At 44.7% G+C, this 17,856-nt stretch overlaps 1 protein-coding gene across 13 annotated transcripts in view; it reads left to right on the plus strand.

The window, feature by feature from the left end:
• PTPRF (protein tyrosine phosphatase receptor type F) overlaps nt 1–17,856 on the plus strand; it is a 374,918-nt gene that overhangs the window by 278,037 nt on the left and 79,025 nt on the right. For all 13 annotated transcript variants that reach the window (XM_054515796.1, XM_054515799.1, XM_054515805.1 and 10 more), the window contains one exon: nt 6,685–6,795. In XM_054515796.1, the coding sequence (XP_054371771.1) occupies nt 6,685–6,795 (111 nt within the window). The remainder of the gene's footprint in view (nt 1–6,684; nt 6,796–17,856) is intronic.

Genomic DNA, 17,856 nt, shown 5'->3' on the forward strand with positions numbered 1-17,856 from the left:
TTGCTAGGAGTTGTGTGTCTGGTGTTCTTGGGATGGTATCCAAGGCATTTCTGTCAGAGCAGTGGCAAGCCCACCTGGAGGGGGAACAGCATGTGGTTAGACAGAGGATGACCTGAGATAGTCTACCACACACCCCTCCAAACACAAAGAGATTTTTATCTCTAAACAAACGCTTTTGACCTTAGCCCACACATATTTGGTCCTTTCTGTCCAAGACATCTCTGGCTTCCCTTAAATGGGAGGAACTCCCATCCATAATTCAGAATTTCCATTTGTAGCTTCACTCTTTACCCCTCTGGGACTGCCCCCGATAGTAATTTAATCTTGAAATCACTGTTTGTTCATCTGAAAGACATAGAGCTGGCAAATGCCTGTCAGATTAGGCAAGAGCTGGCTTCTTAAGGTGACCCACAGATAGTATCAGCAAATACATGTTTAAGCAAGTTCTGCCCCATTTATATTTTGAAAGTAGAATGTAAGATGTTGGTTTCCAGCATTTCTCTGCAATTTAACTCACTCAGCCCTTTGTGAAACCTGGCTGCATTTTCCTGGTCTGGGCTGTAAGAGAGAGGAGAATGCAGTTGTGTTTCTAGTGGGTGCTGGACTGAGCTGACACTAGATTGGATGCACATCAGGAGGTAAAGAAACATCATCATCTCAGGCATTATCCCTTTCCAGTCAGATTTATTTGTTACTTTTCTGTCACCACAGGAAATATCAGAGGTTCCTATACATAAGAGTATTTCTTCTTGCAGACGTCAGCGTAGCAGAGGTCTGTCTGAATTAACTTTAGATCAGCTCACTTGGGTGTCAGAAGCTGTCTGGAAAGCCAGGTAAACACCCGCACCAACTTGTGTATAGCTGCAGCTAAACCTTTCCAGTCCCAAGTGAACTGGTTTAAATATAGCTCCATTATTTCAACGCTATCCTGCGAGCTGGAGCGTAAAGCTATCCGAAGAGATTAGAGGAAGCTAAAAGAATTTTGCTGTCTCTTTTTGAGGATGTGTTTGTACATTTGGTTGTACTTTGTGTATTATAGGATTTTCTTTCTGTTTCTTGAGCTTTTCCAGTCACCAAAGGAAAGCAAAAGAAAAACAATTTTAAAATGAGATCTGCTTGTAGGAGAAGTGTCAGGGAGAGGCTGGGTGGGGTAGTGCCTGGAAATGCCTGTAATGCCGTTTTTCTTACTGTCACATTCAGATTGACTCATGTCCCTGTAGAAGCACACAGAGGTGTTACTGTGCTTTTGACAGTGCTGTAGTTTTGCTTCTGAGGCAGAGTCCCCCGAGATTCCCGGTACCTGCTAGTGAGGGATCAGAGCATCCTGAAAATCTCCTGTCTAAGAGGAGGCCTCACGCTGCCGAGAATGTTGGGTCTCCTTCCCTCCCTCTCTGCCTGAGTCCAGCTCCTGGCAGCAGTCAGGTACTATCAGCAGCTGCCTCTGGTGCTCAGAAGAGTGATTTCTCAGCATTGCTGCCATCCAGAACAGGCCCCTTGTATGTCAATCCCCATCCTCGCAGGCATAATAACCATAATGAACACTAACAATGAAAATACATTTGTAGTTACCTTGTTTTGCATATTTGGCAGTGCCAATAGCTTGTGGAGGCTAGGTACAATCCTCTAGAACAGCTGGGAGATGCTGCTGTTATAAATTACCAAAAATAGTGAATGTGGGAAATGCTTATTTTCATTTTTAGTGACTCTCACATGGTTTGGTGTTTTTTCACAGCTCCCACAGCAAGTGTTTGTTATCTCAGGCAGCAGCCAGGATGTCAGAGTCCAACTCTCCCATTGTCAGGGCTTCACATTGTTTCTTTGTCCACCATATTCACATTTATGAGTCATTATTTGGTCTGGGATTGTCTCTGACCCTACTGCACAGCTGTCTGGATTTATTCAAGAAATTCTCCTTCCCTAGGAGGAAATTTTTAGCAAAAGGGATTGAGACCCTCACCTGAGCACTTGTTGAAGAGGGAACTGGCTGAAGAGGGTGCTAAGAATACTGCTGGAGGATAAGTCAGTATTTTTGTGAAAGAAACTGATGGGAAGCAGGGGTAGAGAAAAGGGAGGGGTTTAGGATAGCCATGTGCTCTAGTGTGCAGGTGGGCTAAATTTGCCTCTGCTGAGAGGAAGGGCCCTGGTCAGGTAGCTGGGTTCATTGCATCTGCATTACAAGTGCTTTCCTTAGATGAGGGCTGTGTCTGCAGCCTGGTTTCTCTGACTCTTGGGTGCTTAGAGGAGCATTTAATTCCATGTCTGATTTTATAACCGGGGCAAAAAGTCAGCCTCGGTTGTGAGCCCAGAGGACTGAGGCTGTGAATGCCCTGGTAGAGAAAAAGAGCTGTTCCCACTGCTGGGGATGGAGCTCCAACCTGAATTGATAAAGAAAAGCATTGCCCCAGGAGCTCTAGTGTTTGGCTCCATGTGGTGCTCTCTGGAAGAAGAGAGCACAAGCTCCCAATGAGCTATGGAGCAGGATTTCAGAGAGATCAATTTGTATGGCAGCTCAGAGCCTTTTACATTTGAGTTGTCACCTGGAGAAGAGAGTGACAAGCCCTCCATGGCACAACAGTACCCAGCACTGCCAAAAATCGTCCCTTATCAGGATCTGCCTTCCACTCTTTCTCTGTGCAGGGCACTTTTTAAATGCTTCTTTTAAGCACTGTCACTGCAACTAATGATTCTGCCTGAGCACAAGTATATTTGAATAGATAAGTATCTTGGAAAGCTGCTAACAGGGCTGTTGTCTGTGCCCAAGTTAAAGAGCAAAAGCAAAACTAGGAGAGGAAAGGGAGAGGCTGGCAAGAAGATACCAGCACAGAGTAAAGAGGAATAAGGAATGTAAAGTAAGGAATGCTTGTCTGTCAGCAGGGCTGACTCCTGCCCTCAGCCCTAGAAAACTCTGCCTTGTCACCATTCTCCCTGGCACGGGATAGCTGCCAGGGTTTTTCTCAGGAGCTGTCAGCTCTCTGATAAGCTGAGATGTGTTATCAGGAGCAGGTGTGAGGCACAAGCAAGACTGGTGTGACATGGCAGTGTGGTGAGGAATTGTTCCCTCTTCCTTTGGAGCCCTGCTGCAGAGGAGCAGCAGGGGGTCAAGTGGTGCTCAGCAGGGACAGGTTTCACTCTGATGTGCGTGTGCTGCTGCAGAGCCCCCCAAGCTGCCAAACAAGCTGTTCACTGCTCCTCTGTGTGCTTGTATCCATGTCCTGGTAGATGGTCCTCATGCATCCACCAAAGCCCTGCTGTCTGATTGCACGTCAGGACTCAGCCACACAAGTGGGAACAAGGCACCTGGCACAGGAGCACTGGGGGAGTCCATGTGGGAAGTCTGCAGTAACATCCTGTGTGAACGAGTCCTCACTCAGCAGCTTATGCAACATAAATCCCAAAGTAATGAATAAAAGTAAATCAGCCTTTCTAGCCCTGGTTTGCAGAGGCGCAGAAGATTATGAGATGTTGACAGGGCTAGGAATAGAAATCAGATCCTTTGCACTTGTCAAGGCAAAGAATTCACTGCGCTTTTGAGCATCTTTGGATGCAGCTTCCGTGAGTTTCAGGGAAACATGCTACTCAGAACTCAGCTCTTAACTTTCCTGTACTCTATGTGTCCTGTCCAGCCTAGACATGAACCCTCCAAGAGATGATGTCTTTCTTTCTCTGGGATCACTGAACTAGGGCTGAGAGCATTTCATAGGAAGTTTTTTCCCAAGTCTCAGATGCATGTCTGTCTCCAGCTTTCTAAATCCAGAAATGTCTGAGCTTTTTAACTTTATTCATAAATCTCTGTTCTCTGAGACACCCTACACTTTCTTGGATCCATCACTTAGTTATAGGTTGTCCTTCAAAAAAACCCCTACAGCCCTGCTGAGTGCAATCAGTTTACCATGATCCTTCCAGTTTCTGCTGGCTGTCAGTTATGCTGCAGGATCTGTATGTTTGTCTAATGATGATTTATTGCAGAACCTATTTTCTTTCTGTTTCATATGAAAGGTTTGTGTTAACTTCCTTCTGCTTTGGGTTCTTGTCTTCCTCTTGACGCACCCTAATTTGAATAGTTGTGCCAACCCAGACAAACCAGAGTCCCTTGCCCAATGTCCCTGAGCAGTTTGTAGGAAGTTGCTGACGCGTTGCATGTTTATAGTATGATTTCAGAAATTGGTCCGTGTTGACAGGCAATAACAGCATTTCTTTTGAAACTCCTCTCATTTTCTTCATACTCTTTTTTTCTTTCCACTATTGAGGTCCCTAAAGATGAAAAACAGTTTGATTGACATTTAAGAGGCATGGTGATCACGAGTGTAAAGGGTAAAAAAATACCAGTGATATGTATTAAATGGCTAAAAGGGTCATATGTTTACAGCAGAATTATCTAGGGATCTTACTTTTTCTCAGGCAGACACTACTATCACTTGAAGCTGTCTCTGCTTCCAGCCCAGCCAGTTGGGTTTTTTATTAAGCTTGGGTATATTTTGCAACAGACAGCTTTTTCCAGACAAGCTTGATGGAAGCACTTGGAATGAGCTCTGCAGCACATGCATGCCCAAGGAATGATAAGCAGAAATTACAAAGGGGGGGATAATATATGGTGAGTTCCAAGAGAATCTTCCTGACAGAGAGCATAACCAGGCAGTGGCATCAATTCCTTGAGGAAGTGGTGAAAGACCTATCACTTGGCACATTTAAAATGGAATTGGACACAAGACAAGTACATTTACAATAGGGAACTATCCTGCCCTGGCCCCCAGGGATGCACGAGGTAACCTAATAGGTCTTTTCCATTTCTAGATTCTCTGATTCTCTGTATCTTGTCAATGCTGGCAAACTTTGTCCTGCTCCACTGCCTATCATGCTGCTGTCTGCTTGAAGATGTTTTTCCCAGACAGGATGTAGAAATTCACTGTTTTTCCTTGAATCAAGCAGCAGAGTTCTGTAGGCTTCAGCCTGCGGGTGTCCAGAGAGTGCCGTGGCCAGGCAAGCTGGCAGGTCCTTTTGTTAGTAGGTGGAAATACTTTTTGCAAACGAGCTTTCTCTGTCTAGCCTCATTTCCACACTAATGCAGCAATAGGGAGGGCTCTGTACATCATTTTTATTATATGGCAGAACCCAGGGAAGTTCATTTTTCCCCATGACATATAGGCTTATGCTACAGTCTCAATTTATCCTTCTAAATAATGTAGGTGGCAGTGGTTGATTCACATTAGTTTTTCTTCTGTTCTGATGATAAGAAAAACTGAGTTTGACCTCTGCAGCTTGAACCAGCAAGAAGGGAGAAGGCAATTTCACCAGCTATTCTCAGTGCAGCTCTCAGTGGTCATTTTCAACCGTGGCAGGCAGAAATGAGTTCAGATCATTACAAGCAATGGGGTTAACATTTTTTAGTTTGGTATATGGTTTGTGAGCAGAGTTCCCTTCTTGCAGGCAATACTAACCAGCAGAATCTGAGCACTTGGAGGCACTTAAAAAATTATTCCCACAATGCCTGGGGAAAGCAGGCTGAGCAGCAGCCACTTCAGTGTCTGGCCAGGGGCCACACACTCCTGCAGTGCCAGGTTGCTGTCATATGCATCCTGCTTCTTTCTTTCTCTGCATCTCCATCTTTTAGTCTGCATATGGAGCCCAGTTAAGGGAGTTTAGATGTGACCAGTTGTGCAGTCATCTATGCTGGGCATGAATTTGGATGAAAGGCTGAGTGCTGCTGGACACCAGTGGAATGTGCTGAGTAGACTGAGAGGAAACCAGCTTAGACCATGGCTCACTTCCACATCACTGGTACTGTACAGGTTCCCCATGTAAATTGCTACTCTGTGTGCCCTGACAATTACTGCCATTATTTACATGAGTCCCTCATGCATTTGGCACTTTGGGGATGGGATCAGGTCATATCCCAAGGAATGTGCAGCCTGGGATAAACAGCTATTCCTGACCCAAAGCTGGGAGAGCAGGCACAGCTGGGACAAAGGGAGGGTGACCTTCACATGAGCACTGTGCAGCATTGAGGGTGTACTGTGTTGGGGGGTGTCTTTCATGTCTCAGACTAACTTTCTAATGTTGTTGTATTGTATATGATGAAATCTGAAAAAATATGGAGAGCACTAACATGGAAAAAAGTTGACGAAAGGCAAAGTGTTTTCTCAAAAAGAGCTGTCTTTGTGAGACATTACCAAGGACGAGTGCTGAGGTGGGAAGGATGGGACTCTGCCAATTTCTGCAGGAAAGTTGTAATTTGTTGAGTGTTTGCTAGGCTTTGTGTGGATCAGATAAGAAATAGCTATGGTTAAATGTGCTTGGTGCTTGCCTGTTTTGATTAAAGACTTATTAAAGGTCCTTTTATTAGGCAGGAGTCCCATATGAAGCTGTAATTAATGTGTGTGTATGTGTATGTTTTCTTCCTTTATTGAAGCAAAAAAATAGAAGTGGTTGGGATGGTTAGAAATAAATCAGTAATTTGTTCCCTGCACATTAGAAAAATAACAATAATCAATTTCACAAGTTTCTAACAGCTGACTGGGTACCTTTGGCTGCATGCTGGTATCTTATGGGTCCAGGGAACATCATGAAATATTTATCCAGGAGGATACCTTAAAAGTGTGGGGCATGGCCTTCCTTTTCAGAGGCTGTTGGTCTGATTACTAGATTTGCCATAACCTGAATTGTCTGTTTCATCTTGTTTGTGTACAGGAGCTCTGCAAATAGAGAACAGTGAGGAGTCAGACCAAGGCAAATATGAATGTGTTGCAACCAACAGTGCAGGAACCCGCTACTCTGCCCCAGCCAACCTTTATGTTCGAGGTAAGAGCAGCTTCCACCCAAGGAGATCATTCTCCTCCTTCCTGAAATCTCTATGGTTTTCAGTGACAGGAGAATGTTCCCTGCCTTCTGCCCTGATTACACTGTGGATTGGGTGATGGGGTCTTTTGTTCAAAAACCAGCAAGTTCAATGATATCTTTGATCTACGTTGTGTTTGACTCACAAAGCAAATCTGTTTTTGCTGTTTATATGGTGTTACGTAAAATACTGAAACATGAGCAGAATGGGAATTCCTTTCTCTCTTGAGCTCCTTAACTTCTGTGTCATGGTTATCTTGATTGGGATCAAGGCATGGCTTAATTTTTTCAGCATAAACTAACCTTTGGTGGAGTAGTGTAAAACTAGTCATGCTCTGACCAGCCAGAGGTGCTCAGCTATACTGAGCCAATATTTAGGCCTCTGCTTTGGAATGTGTACCTTTAAAAACTGAACAGTTTTTTGGAGTTGTCCTAATCCATCTTATATGCATCAATGATTGAGCCTCAGGGTATTAATGGCTCACACTGGGAACCTGCTGGAAATTAGCCACAATTCATGTAAGGCAATTTTTCTAATGGTTATGCTATGTTGCCAATTTAAAACTGTTTTCAACATACCAAAATAACTAGGTTTTATATTAGGATAGTCTCCTGGCAGTTTTGTTGCTCTACATTGAAGGTGTTTGAATTAGCTTGGAGAGAAGCAAGTGCTAAATTCCCTGTACACTTTCTGTTAATTTCAGCAAGAATAAAAAAATGCTGCTTCATATGAAACTCTGTAGAACCAGAGTCATTGGTCAGGAGCCCCTGGGAAATGTAGTTATGGGTTTTCCCAAGAAAAGAAAGAATGTTCTTTTGCTGGTGCTTATTAGGAAGTTAGAACCAGATTTTATTTCCATATAGTAAATCAACAGACTAATAATAAAATCTCATATTCATTTCTTCCTTCCTCTGATTTAAAGAAAGAAAATCTTGAGGCTGTGTATGCATGGGTTAGTATGGAAAGAGGACAAGAGAATGATAAAGTCTTCTCATGCTGTGTGTTTGCTTCTAGGGGTGGCTTCTGGCATTGTTTTTGTTTCTTATTATGGGGGACTGCTTTTTTATTTTGCAGCGTAATTTGGATTGTAAGAGTCTTTGGAAGACTGAAGTATCCAATTAAGCATATACAGAAGATGAAGCTATATCTGTGCAGTGGAATCACTCATTTCACTCTCACAAAGTATTTATGGATGATGTTAAATTCCCTGTATTCTTGCAATTTCATTTTGCAGGCAAGCTGTACTAAAACTCATCCCAGATTGACCCTTTGCTCTCTGAGAGAAAGGATTCTAGTTACCAGGTTGGCTGTTCTTGCATAGGTTTATGTGGATATCCAGCTGTATTGCTGCAGTATTTGGGATGCTTTTGCTTCCTGTGACATGCTCAGACTGTCAATGTTCTATTTTCTATAGACATGTGGCTGAAAAAGGCACAAAAGCTTCAAGAGGTAGAAAAGCCTCTTCTTAACAACTTTACAATTTCTTACTAATGAACGTTCTTTGTTTAGCAAATGAATCCCGGAGGACTGAGGAGTGTACTGGATTTCACACTTGGCTTGTGCTCACAAGGTTCATCTGTCTTGTTGGGGCTAAGCATGGGCTCTGGGTGGTCTGCACATGTGACAGGATCCTCATGTTCACCAACAAAAGCATGTTCTTTGACATATGTTTTGCTGTTAACTGTCACTTTTTTACACATAAGTGTTTGGAACAAGCCTTTTTCTTGCACATAATCTTTACAATGTGAATCGCCAACTTACATGATCCTGATGAAGTGTTTCTGTATATTTACGACATGACACCCCATAAATTATGATGACGTTATCAGATGATGTTTCCTGTGCATACTAGGTCCTAGATGGTATTTTTGCTTACAGTTTCTGATAGCAAATGTTCTACAAAAAAATAGGTCTTACTGTTAATACATTAGTTAAATACTTCAAAAAGTTACCCAAACCAAGAACAGTATATTATTTCTTTAATGCAAGGAAAAAAATAGAAATATCTTACTTTCTCAGGTCTGGGTTGCAGGATAGAAATCCTGATTTTTTCTTTTTGCAATAGTCCTACAGTATTGTCATTAGACACATCAGTGACTTGTAGTTGGATCTTTAGAAAGTGCCTGTATGTTTACTAGAGGAGACATAAATTAATGCTAAATTACAGTGGAAATTAAGTCTGTGGACTGCACTGCCACTGCTTGGTGGTTTTATAATGATTGACCTCATTGTAGTGAATACTCAAGCAGTCGTCCACTTCCCTGGGAAGCATGGCTGAGTGCTGAGCAGCAGCACTAATTTCCAGTCTGTGTAGTTCTTGGGACTGCTTTTGCCTGCTCTCGTTTACAGCCTATTGCTTTTCTAATAGTTCAAATGTTTGTTTGTCTCTTGACTCTGGGGATTTATGTTTTTGATCATATTCTCCCCTTCCCTAGCCTCCCAGGTAATCCTTTGTGAATGGGCTGTGTTAGAAAGCACAGGCTCATTAGCATCTTTATACTTTTCTTGCTAACAAAGGAAGAGACTGGGTGCTGAGAAGGAGTATCTGGGCACTGCTCAGGGCTTTCTATATCAATGGAAAAACAGGAGGAGGAAGTAGCAGGCTACACCAGTGTCTTGTCTCTGTAAATCCTTTAGAGCCAGCACTTCTGCACAGATGGACTTCATTAAAAGTTAAAACATTTCCACACCAGGGATTTGTAAAGGAAAATGGATGCATTTTCCTTGGAGCTATTATTTTCATCTTACTAAGTGTGCTGGAAAGCAATCCTCATAAGCCTTCTGCTTCTGGACTGATGGGTCTATCTGGCTGCTGCTGCTGAGCTGGGAAGGGGCTGGAATCAGCACTGGGAGCTGACTGCCTCCCACTGCTGGAGGCCCAAAACATCCAGACCATCAGAGGAGCAAGAACAGGGAGGATGCCAGGGCAAGGTGGCTATCTGCACCATAGCAGGGACTTTGAAGGGAGCACAGTGGCATATTCCTACCCTGGCCCTTAACCACAAGCACGTTTGCCAGTGCTGGTCTGGATGTTACCATTACCACCATGAAGAAACAATCATCCCTTTCTGGTCCGTGGTTACATCTACCAGGGTATACTGTAACAATGATTAGATTTGGGACTTGATGGTGCTGCAGGGAGAAGGGAAGGGAATAGAAACATGGAAGATATGATTCCTCTAATCCAGAGAGTTCGCTGTTTAATTTAGCAGCAAAAGATCCAAGATGTTGATTCAAGACATTTAAGAAATTGATTTAAGAGTAGAAGGCAGATTGGACGTAGTATGGGGAAAAAAAGGTGATGTCATTTTGTCATGCTCTCTGGGAGTATAGTGTAATTGCACTGATTCACCTATACTATTGAGTTTTTAGGAACACATTTCACTTTTCATTTGCCTATAACTTCAGGGACATCTGCACCAAGAGAAGAATTTTCAGCCACAAGTCTTGTCCTACGAAATGCCTGTGAAGGTGGTGGCCCGTGTGGTGCACCCCACAATAGATGCACTGTTTTTTTCCTCTTTCCCTATATGAAGGGGTTTTCTACCTTTTCCTGTCTACACATGAAGCACATGAGTAGGAAGATTGTATGTAAGAATACACTGTGGAGTTCATTACAAGTGTTCCCCAGTGCTGCTTACAGCAGTGAGCAATGCCAGTGCTGTTAGAATAGTACTTACAGGAGCCCTGGCTGCATACTTGCCATCAAATGAGAAATGAGAAATCTGCTGCCCAGTTTTCTCTTTTTAAGTGCTGCTTTTCAGGCCTTCAAGGCACATCCCAGTGGGGCAAGTGCAGTGAGTTCTCTAGCCCAAAGTGCTACACATACTGTAGAGAAGGAGTTGCACAGCTATTTAGAAAAAAAAAAATAATTTAAAACTGAATTATCTGCTTTGTCCCTAAATTGCAAACTAGTAAATCAGACTGCAGTAAATAGAAATGGTATTACTGCAAAAAACTGTGCTTTCTTGATCTGCTTTTAGAAAGGCCAGGCTAGTATTTCATTGGGCAGTAGGGAACCCTGCTTGGAGTCTGAAATTCTATTTGCCAAATTTCACCAAGGAGCCATCACCCAAAATGAAATTCGTATTGCTGCTCTGTCCCTAGCAGCAATTCTCTGGCCTCTGCAGGGTTTTACCCTTGAGAACTTGGCAGTAGCTTAGGCTCAGACACGGAGGGAGCTCACTGAAATGGCTACTTGTGGCTGTATGATACTTACTGCAGCAGGGACCTTGTGTAAATAATAATAATTCTGAATGACTGACATGGGCCTGGAGCAAGAAGACTTGACGCCTTTAAAAAGAACATTTTCTGCTTATGTAATATTAAAGCAGCTAAAATAGCAACTGCAGTCAAAGCTCAAGGCTATTGCCAGGAGAAGAGTAAAAGCTGAGGACAGTGGTTGAACAGTCAGCAACCAAAACTAGAGATGTCTGAAAAATGGCTAAATAACAAGGGAATACGTTTGTTTACAGCCCAGCTGTATGCACACTTCTGGCAGTGTGCTCTGTTAAACCTGCCTCTCCTCAGGGTTGATGAGGGTGACAGTACTTGACCGGAGAGGGGCACTGCCAGTGCTTGAGGGCCTGGCAGTGATCACAGGCAAGCAGAGACTGGAGAGGCTTGTGAGGGAGATGTCTGGATGACAGGAAACACGAAGCAGCAGTTGAGTCAGACTGGGTGACCCTGCCTGCTGCTCTGCACAGATGTGTGCCCTGGACCATCAGGAGAAGCAAAGGCAGGCTGTGGTAGGGCTGCAGAGCCCTCAGCAGCTGCCACATGGCCGAGGAGGCCGCGGCTCTGACGGGCCACGATGTCCCTGAGTCCCTGCACAGTCCTGACCTTGGGATAACACTGCAATACAGCAGAGACCAGTGACACTGCTGGAGGAAGGGCACTCCTGTTTATGGCATTTCAGTACTTTTAATTCCATTTCCTCTGCCCCCGGGTGCTTCTCCAGGCTGGAGCTGTGGCCGTGCTGCTGTGACCCATGACCCGTGTGGTGTGGCAGGTGCACTTGGCTGGCTGTGAGCAGGCTGGGGCCAGCACAGCCGGGGCTGTGCCACACGTGACACTGGCACTGTGGCTCGTGCTGCTGTCAGCTTCAGAGCCAGAGAAGCACATGGAGGCTTCTGACAAGTTTTCTCCTCCCCAAATATTAATATGAATATTTTTGTCATATTTTCTCCTGGCAAGGAAGTGTGTTCACCATCAGTGTGTTTCTGTGAGCATTCTGCTATGCTGTAATACTTCTAGCAATCATGGTTTAATAAATAATAGTCCTTTGTCCTTCAGCTAGCACATTCCATCTAAAGATTCCAATGTGCTTTATAGAACCCAACCAAATAAGCTTAACAATTTTGTTCCTTGCAAAGCCCTTTGATGGTTCAAAGTGCATTGCAAGGCTCAAGTATTATTATTTGTAAAATGACCTTTGTGAATAGAAGGAGAGCGACTGGTGGCTCAGTGTACGATAATGCCACACAGAAATGTACTTGAAAACCTCTTTCCCCCTCCTCCCCATATGACCTGCACAGACATCTGTGGACAATTAGGCCTGCATATCTGTGCCAACTAAATGTCCATTTCCTCCCGTTCCATATCCACTTGCACAAAGGACTAAGAAATACATCTCTGGTGCTCTGAGATTTTCTGCTTATAATTGAATTCATGCATGCATATGTGTGCACTATGAATGGGGAAATGATGGTTGGGCACCCTGAGCATCCTGTCTGTCTCTCTGGGATGGAATATACTCATCACTGTGGCATGAGAGCATTGTTCCTCAGATATAATGGAAGGTTGTCTTATTCTCATGTAATCTGGCGTAAAAAAGACAATCTGTCCTTTTGTTCCTCTATACCACTAAAAGCTGTAAAGGATAAAATTTGATTTATGTGGAATCCTTGAGACACAAGATGTGCTTTTGGAGATAAGCAGGAACAGGTTCATCCCCCTCTGGGATTTTGTTAACCTCTCTGTCTTTTGGATTCCAAAGTGTATGGCTTGGGCTTTATATTAATGCCTTGCATAGCACCAGAGGGTTTTCACACAGGACAGATTCTGGCAGTTCCCAGTAGAATTGCAATACCAGTTGGGATAATGAACTTCCTTGATGCTTTCAGGGAAGTACTAGCTTCCCACTTTGGAAATGTCTTTCTTTCTTTGAGCTAGTGATCTAAACTCTTAGACCTGTGCATTCATATTATGGCCACAGCCCTCTGCCTTGTTTCAGGTTGCTAATGACCAAGACTATTCAAAAGCAGAGCCCCCCATAAATCCAAATTCATTCTTTCTACAACAAGCTGCTGTGGTTGGAGTATTGCTGCTGCTGCACAGACAAGCACATCTGTGGCAGAGTAAAAGCCAAATTCAGTCAGCATAGGAATTTCTGCCTGTAGATCATGAGAGCTGTCTGACAGTCAGGACTGGCAGACGTGTGTCTGATACGGCCTTGCTCTTTGCTTCTTTGCTGTTTCAGCTTGGATCTCAAATGGAGCCCTGTTTTTACCTTCTAGAGTTTGCTATCCTCTGATGGCTTCTCTGCTGTGACTTGGCTTGCACTTAGACTGCCATGTTCAGCTTTAGCTGCCAGGCAGCTCAGGTTCGTGAGGCTGCAGCAGCGTGCCTAGTGAGCCGTGGTGTTCTGCACAGGGGATACTCTGGGTAACCCCAGGCTTAAATCCTCTGCCTCTGTCCCTGCATGGTGGGGAGGCAGATGTTATTTACCATCACTGCTCAGTCATTTGTTCTGTAAAAAAGCAGAGAAACCCTTGATAAAACGTGCTTTTTACCTTAGGAGTGACATGGATAGAGAACTGGAGATAAGGGATCATGTGAATGGAACCTGTAAGGAGATGAAACTTTCAATTTACCAGGTTTATCTCAGATAAAGCAGCAGCTGTTTAAGCCTTAACTAAGGGAAGAGCAGAGAGAACTTCCTGCCCTCTTGCTTTACAGCTGTTCCAAAATAGCCTGCTGCTGGTTTTTATTGCTTATAAACCACTAATATAAAATGAGATTAAGAGATAATCCAGCAATTAATGACAAATAGCAGGTCCTAAACTTGTTCGTGTTTGACAAACCGGAAAGCTATCTGTTTGAATTAATGTGTTTCACACGTGTCTCCTCACCTTTCCAGCTCTAATCTGAAGTGTCAACACCTGTGGAAAGCCACTGCTGGAGCCTAGTCCTGTCCATGCCCACTGATGCAGTATGATCCCTGCCAGATTCCCCAAAACAAAGCTGCTGGCTGTCCCCCAGCTGGAGCAGCACCCCTCACTTTGTCCCCAAGCAGGCCAAGTGGCACCACAATGAGTCCCCTTGATCAGGCTAGGGTCTCTCAGTCCCTCCCAAGGAGAGGGGTTGGCTCTGGGGGCTTCAGCAGCAAGGACAGGTATTCCTGTAGCTGTTCCAGCAGCATCCCGCCGTCTCACACCCTTCATCAGCCTCTTGCCCTTCAGTCCCACATTCCCAGTGGGTGCAGTGGGTTGGTCCATGCTGGCAGCACTTGGAGTTTGTGTTGCTCTATTGCAATATCAGTGCTGCTTTCCAGAAATGAAGCCTTCCACAAGCTCACCTGGTTTGCCAGAAGCACTGTCCTTCCTAAGCAAGGGCAGGAAACAAATCCTCCCTGTTGGGAAGAGCTGAGCAGGAGGCAGAGCCCCTCATTGCCTGCTGAAGCCATGCAGATGTGATACGCTCCATTAGATTAGGAAATAAAGTGCTGGCTTGGGAGCAGCAATAAAGAGGTTCCCTCCCATCACGGGGTCTCACAGGATCAAATGAGCCTTATGCTAAGGTTTTGTAGAGCAAGAGGTAAATCCCTTTTCTAAAGCAGGATGAAGAAAACCTGGACTTTAAGCTTAGGACTGTTTTAAAGATGTCTTGGTAGAGCTCCTTGCTCGATGTGGCCCTCACTTACGGGTCAGTGAAGCTCTGAGTTGGCTGGTTCAAGTTTCCTGGTATCAGTTCAATTGAAAAAAAGGTAAATAAGTGTTTTGCTGTTCTCCAGCAAGCTCCATTACACTCCATAGGCCACTGTGGTAGCTATTATTGGTAGCTTGTTGCCTTGCCTGTACTGTGTCAGTGTTGGTTAAAATCCTGTCTTGTGATTGCTGGAAATGGCTTACTGTACTGTTGCACTGTATAATGCCACATGCTGTTCTCTAATTTGCAGTGTTTCTGCTGGAAAGCAAATTCCTTCCCCCACCTTCTCCTTCCCCCGTCAAAAATGTGACTCATAAGCAGTCTTTAACTATCAAATCCATTTGTGTATTCTCTCAGCGAGGGTTCGATTACAGCTGGTATGCCACAGATCTGTAGCTGCAGTGAGGTCACTCCTGCCAGAGAAATAAGATCTCCTTTGTCTATAAGGAAAATGCAACTAACCTTCTGCTGTCTCTCCTGCAGGAACAAAAACTGGGACCTGCTCAATTCTCTGGGTGTTTTTGTCCTTCTGATTTCTTGTCCATCTCTCACTCACAGCACAATGTACCAATAAGGCTCTCAAAACTGAGCCCAGCTGAGACTGTGCTTGTCTGTCACTTGCCTAATACCTCTCTGCTGCATTTAGCTCTTTGTTTGGAGAAGGGAAACAGCTCTTCATGGTAGAAGATTTTCGATTCACCACTTGGAGCATTTCTTTCATACTTTATAAAATTTGGATTTACATATATGGTCTTCCCAGTCTGTGGTCAATGGGTTTAAAGTGCCTTTGCCATCATCTCTGTAGCTGGAGTGAGTGTATGGGAGCACATGTGTGATGGCTGGAGTCCTTTGCTCTGTGTGTGTGTGAGTGTTCTGCACATGTAAACATGTCTGTGTGTCCAGCATCTGGCCCAGAGCAGGGCTGTCCCTGAAGCACCCTCCGTGTGGGGATGTTGGGATGTGCAGTCCCCTCTGCCCTGCGGCCAGGAGTGGTGAGTGGGTCAGGGAGGCAGAGGGGCCAGCCCTGCTCTGGGCCAGAGCAGTGTGAGTGTGGCCTCTCTTGTCCCTGCCGTGGAGTGGTGTGTGCGTGGTGGGAAGTCATGGCTGACCTCTGTAGTCTTGTCTTGTCGTTTCAGTGGTGTGCGGACAGATGAAGCTTGGCCTGTTTTTACTCTCTGTGTTTTTCCTTGTCTTTTTTTATTCCCTCCTCATCTTCATCGCACTCTGCCATCAAACAAAACAAACTTTCATCTCTCAGATCAGCGAGAAGGTTGGTCCTTTTCACTTCTTATCCATCTACAGTACGCCACGTCAGATGGGACTTTTCCAGTAGGGAGAGGAGAGCCATCCCCAAAAGGGGAGGGGGCCCTGCAGACTGGCTCCTTTCCAGGCACAGCCACAGTGTGCCTGGTGAAATCTGCTTACTGTTTGCTGTGACTCTGGTGATGGCATTGATACTTCGCTTGCATGCCTTTGTTGCTTGAGATTTAAAGTGCACAGAATATATTTTGCATGCCAATACCAGCCAGGGCAGTTTTGTCAAAGGCAGGGTAGGAAGAAGTGCATGCTGCTCTCTGTGGGGTCCTTTTCTAACTCTTTAGTTGTGCTAGGTGCAAGTGTAAATCCTCTAAACTGCTGCTGCTTTCTGGCTGGAGAGCAAGAACAGTCTTTGGAAGCAGAGATCAGAATGATCAGTCCCCTCACAAGCTGCTGGAGAGTGTGGGATCCTTAATTCATCCTGAAGCTTTAAAAGTTTTAGCTTTCTCTAGAGGCAAAAAGCTTACTTTGATCTCAGCTGGAGGAGAACCCAGCATGCTGTCCTCCCTTGCCACAAGGCAGCAGGGGCAGCTGGCTGAGATCCAGATCCTTTGTGCTAAGGCAACTTCCCTGCTCCTCAGCAGTCCCTGCATTGGGGTAGCCCATTTTCCATGCTCTGTCCATGCTCAGACAAGAGCCCTTTGCACAAGCAGGTCTGCCTCTCCTTCCTTCTCTGGGGCTGGGTCTTCCTCCTGCAGGCAGGAGAGCTGGGAGCTCCAGCAGTGGCCCCAGCCACACCAAAGGTGGCTCAGGGAGGCCCATGGTGACAGGCACAGGAGCTTGTAGCCACTCAGCAAAACCTGACTGGTGCTTTGCTCTGCTCTGTCCTGCTGCTCTCAGAGAGCCAGAGGTGAATAAAGGACAGTAGTGAAAGGCAGTTCCAGCCTTTAAATTAAATCTAGCTCCAGACCTAGCTCAAGGCACTCATGATTTCATGCTGAGGAAAGCTGGTGTTTCTGGCAGAAGTCTTGGTTCAGTTTCCAGACATGATTCCTTCCCTGAACAGGTTCTATGGGGGTCTGTCCTTCCACACCCACTGACGGTAAGGGATGCTCACACTGCTCCCCAGGTAGCATGGGGAAGAGACCCTGGCTTGTCTCACACAAACTATCAGGCAGCTGGATGAATTGTCTTATGATCATCACTGGAACAAGTTTTAACAAATTGTCATAGCAGCTGTTTCAGTACACTGAGTTCGATCCCATTTCTCTCGCTGGAACATGCTCTCATTTAGATTGTACTGAGGAACGGGACCTTTGTTGTTTACCTTCTAAAAATAGATTTTGTGGAGGATAAAATTACCTCAGCACAAGACAATGATGAAAAATGAGAACAAGGAAGAAAAGAGAGGAAATCAAAGCCAAGGCCCAAAGCCTCCCAGATTTCAGTGAATTTGAAGCACTGCTGTGATGGCTGAGACACCTCTGGAGACTAAACCTTTGACGGGGCACTTAAGTGTTTTAGCCACATGGTTTAGCTGAAGGGAGGCAGCTGAGAATGGGTATAAGGCAGCAGGAGTGAAGAATTTCTCATTCTTTGTGTCAACCCTTCCTTCCCACTCCACCAAAAATACCTACATACACAAATATTTAATGTGAAGCCAGAAATTAGTTTCTAAATATTCCATTGGGGTTTGCCATGCTTATAATTTGTTTGGCACTGATAATTACATCGTACATTTTTCCAGCTTTACTTAAAACTGTGTACTGCTAACCCATGCATTTAATTATTGCTCTATGACTGCTACAAGGTTATTTATTAACAAGTTATTTTATCTT

Source organism: Molothrus ater, chromosome 9 (genome assembly GCF_012460135.2).
Source record: "Molothrus ater isolate BHLD 08-10-18 breed brown headed cowbird chromosome 9, BPBGC_Mater_1.1, whole genome shotgun sequence".
Taxonomy (NCBI): domain Eukaryota; kingdom Metazoa; phylum Chordata; class Aves; order Passeriformes; family Icteridae; genus Molothrus; species Molothrus ater.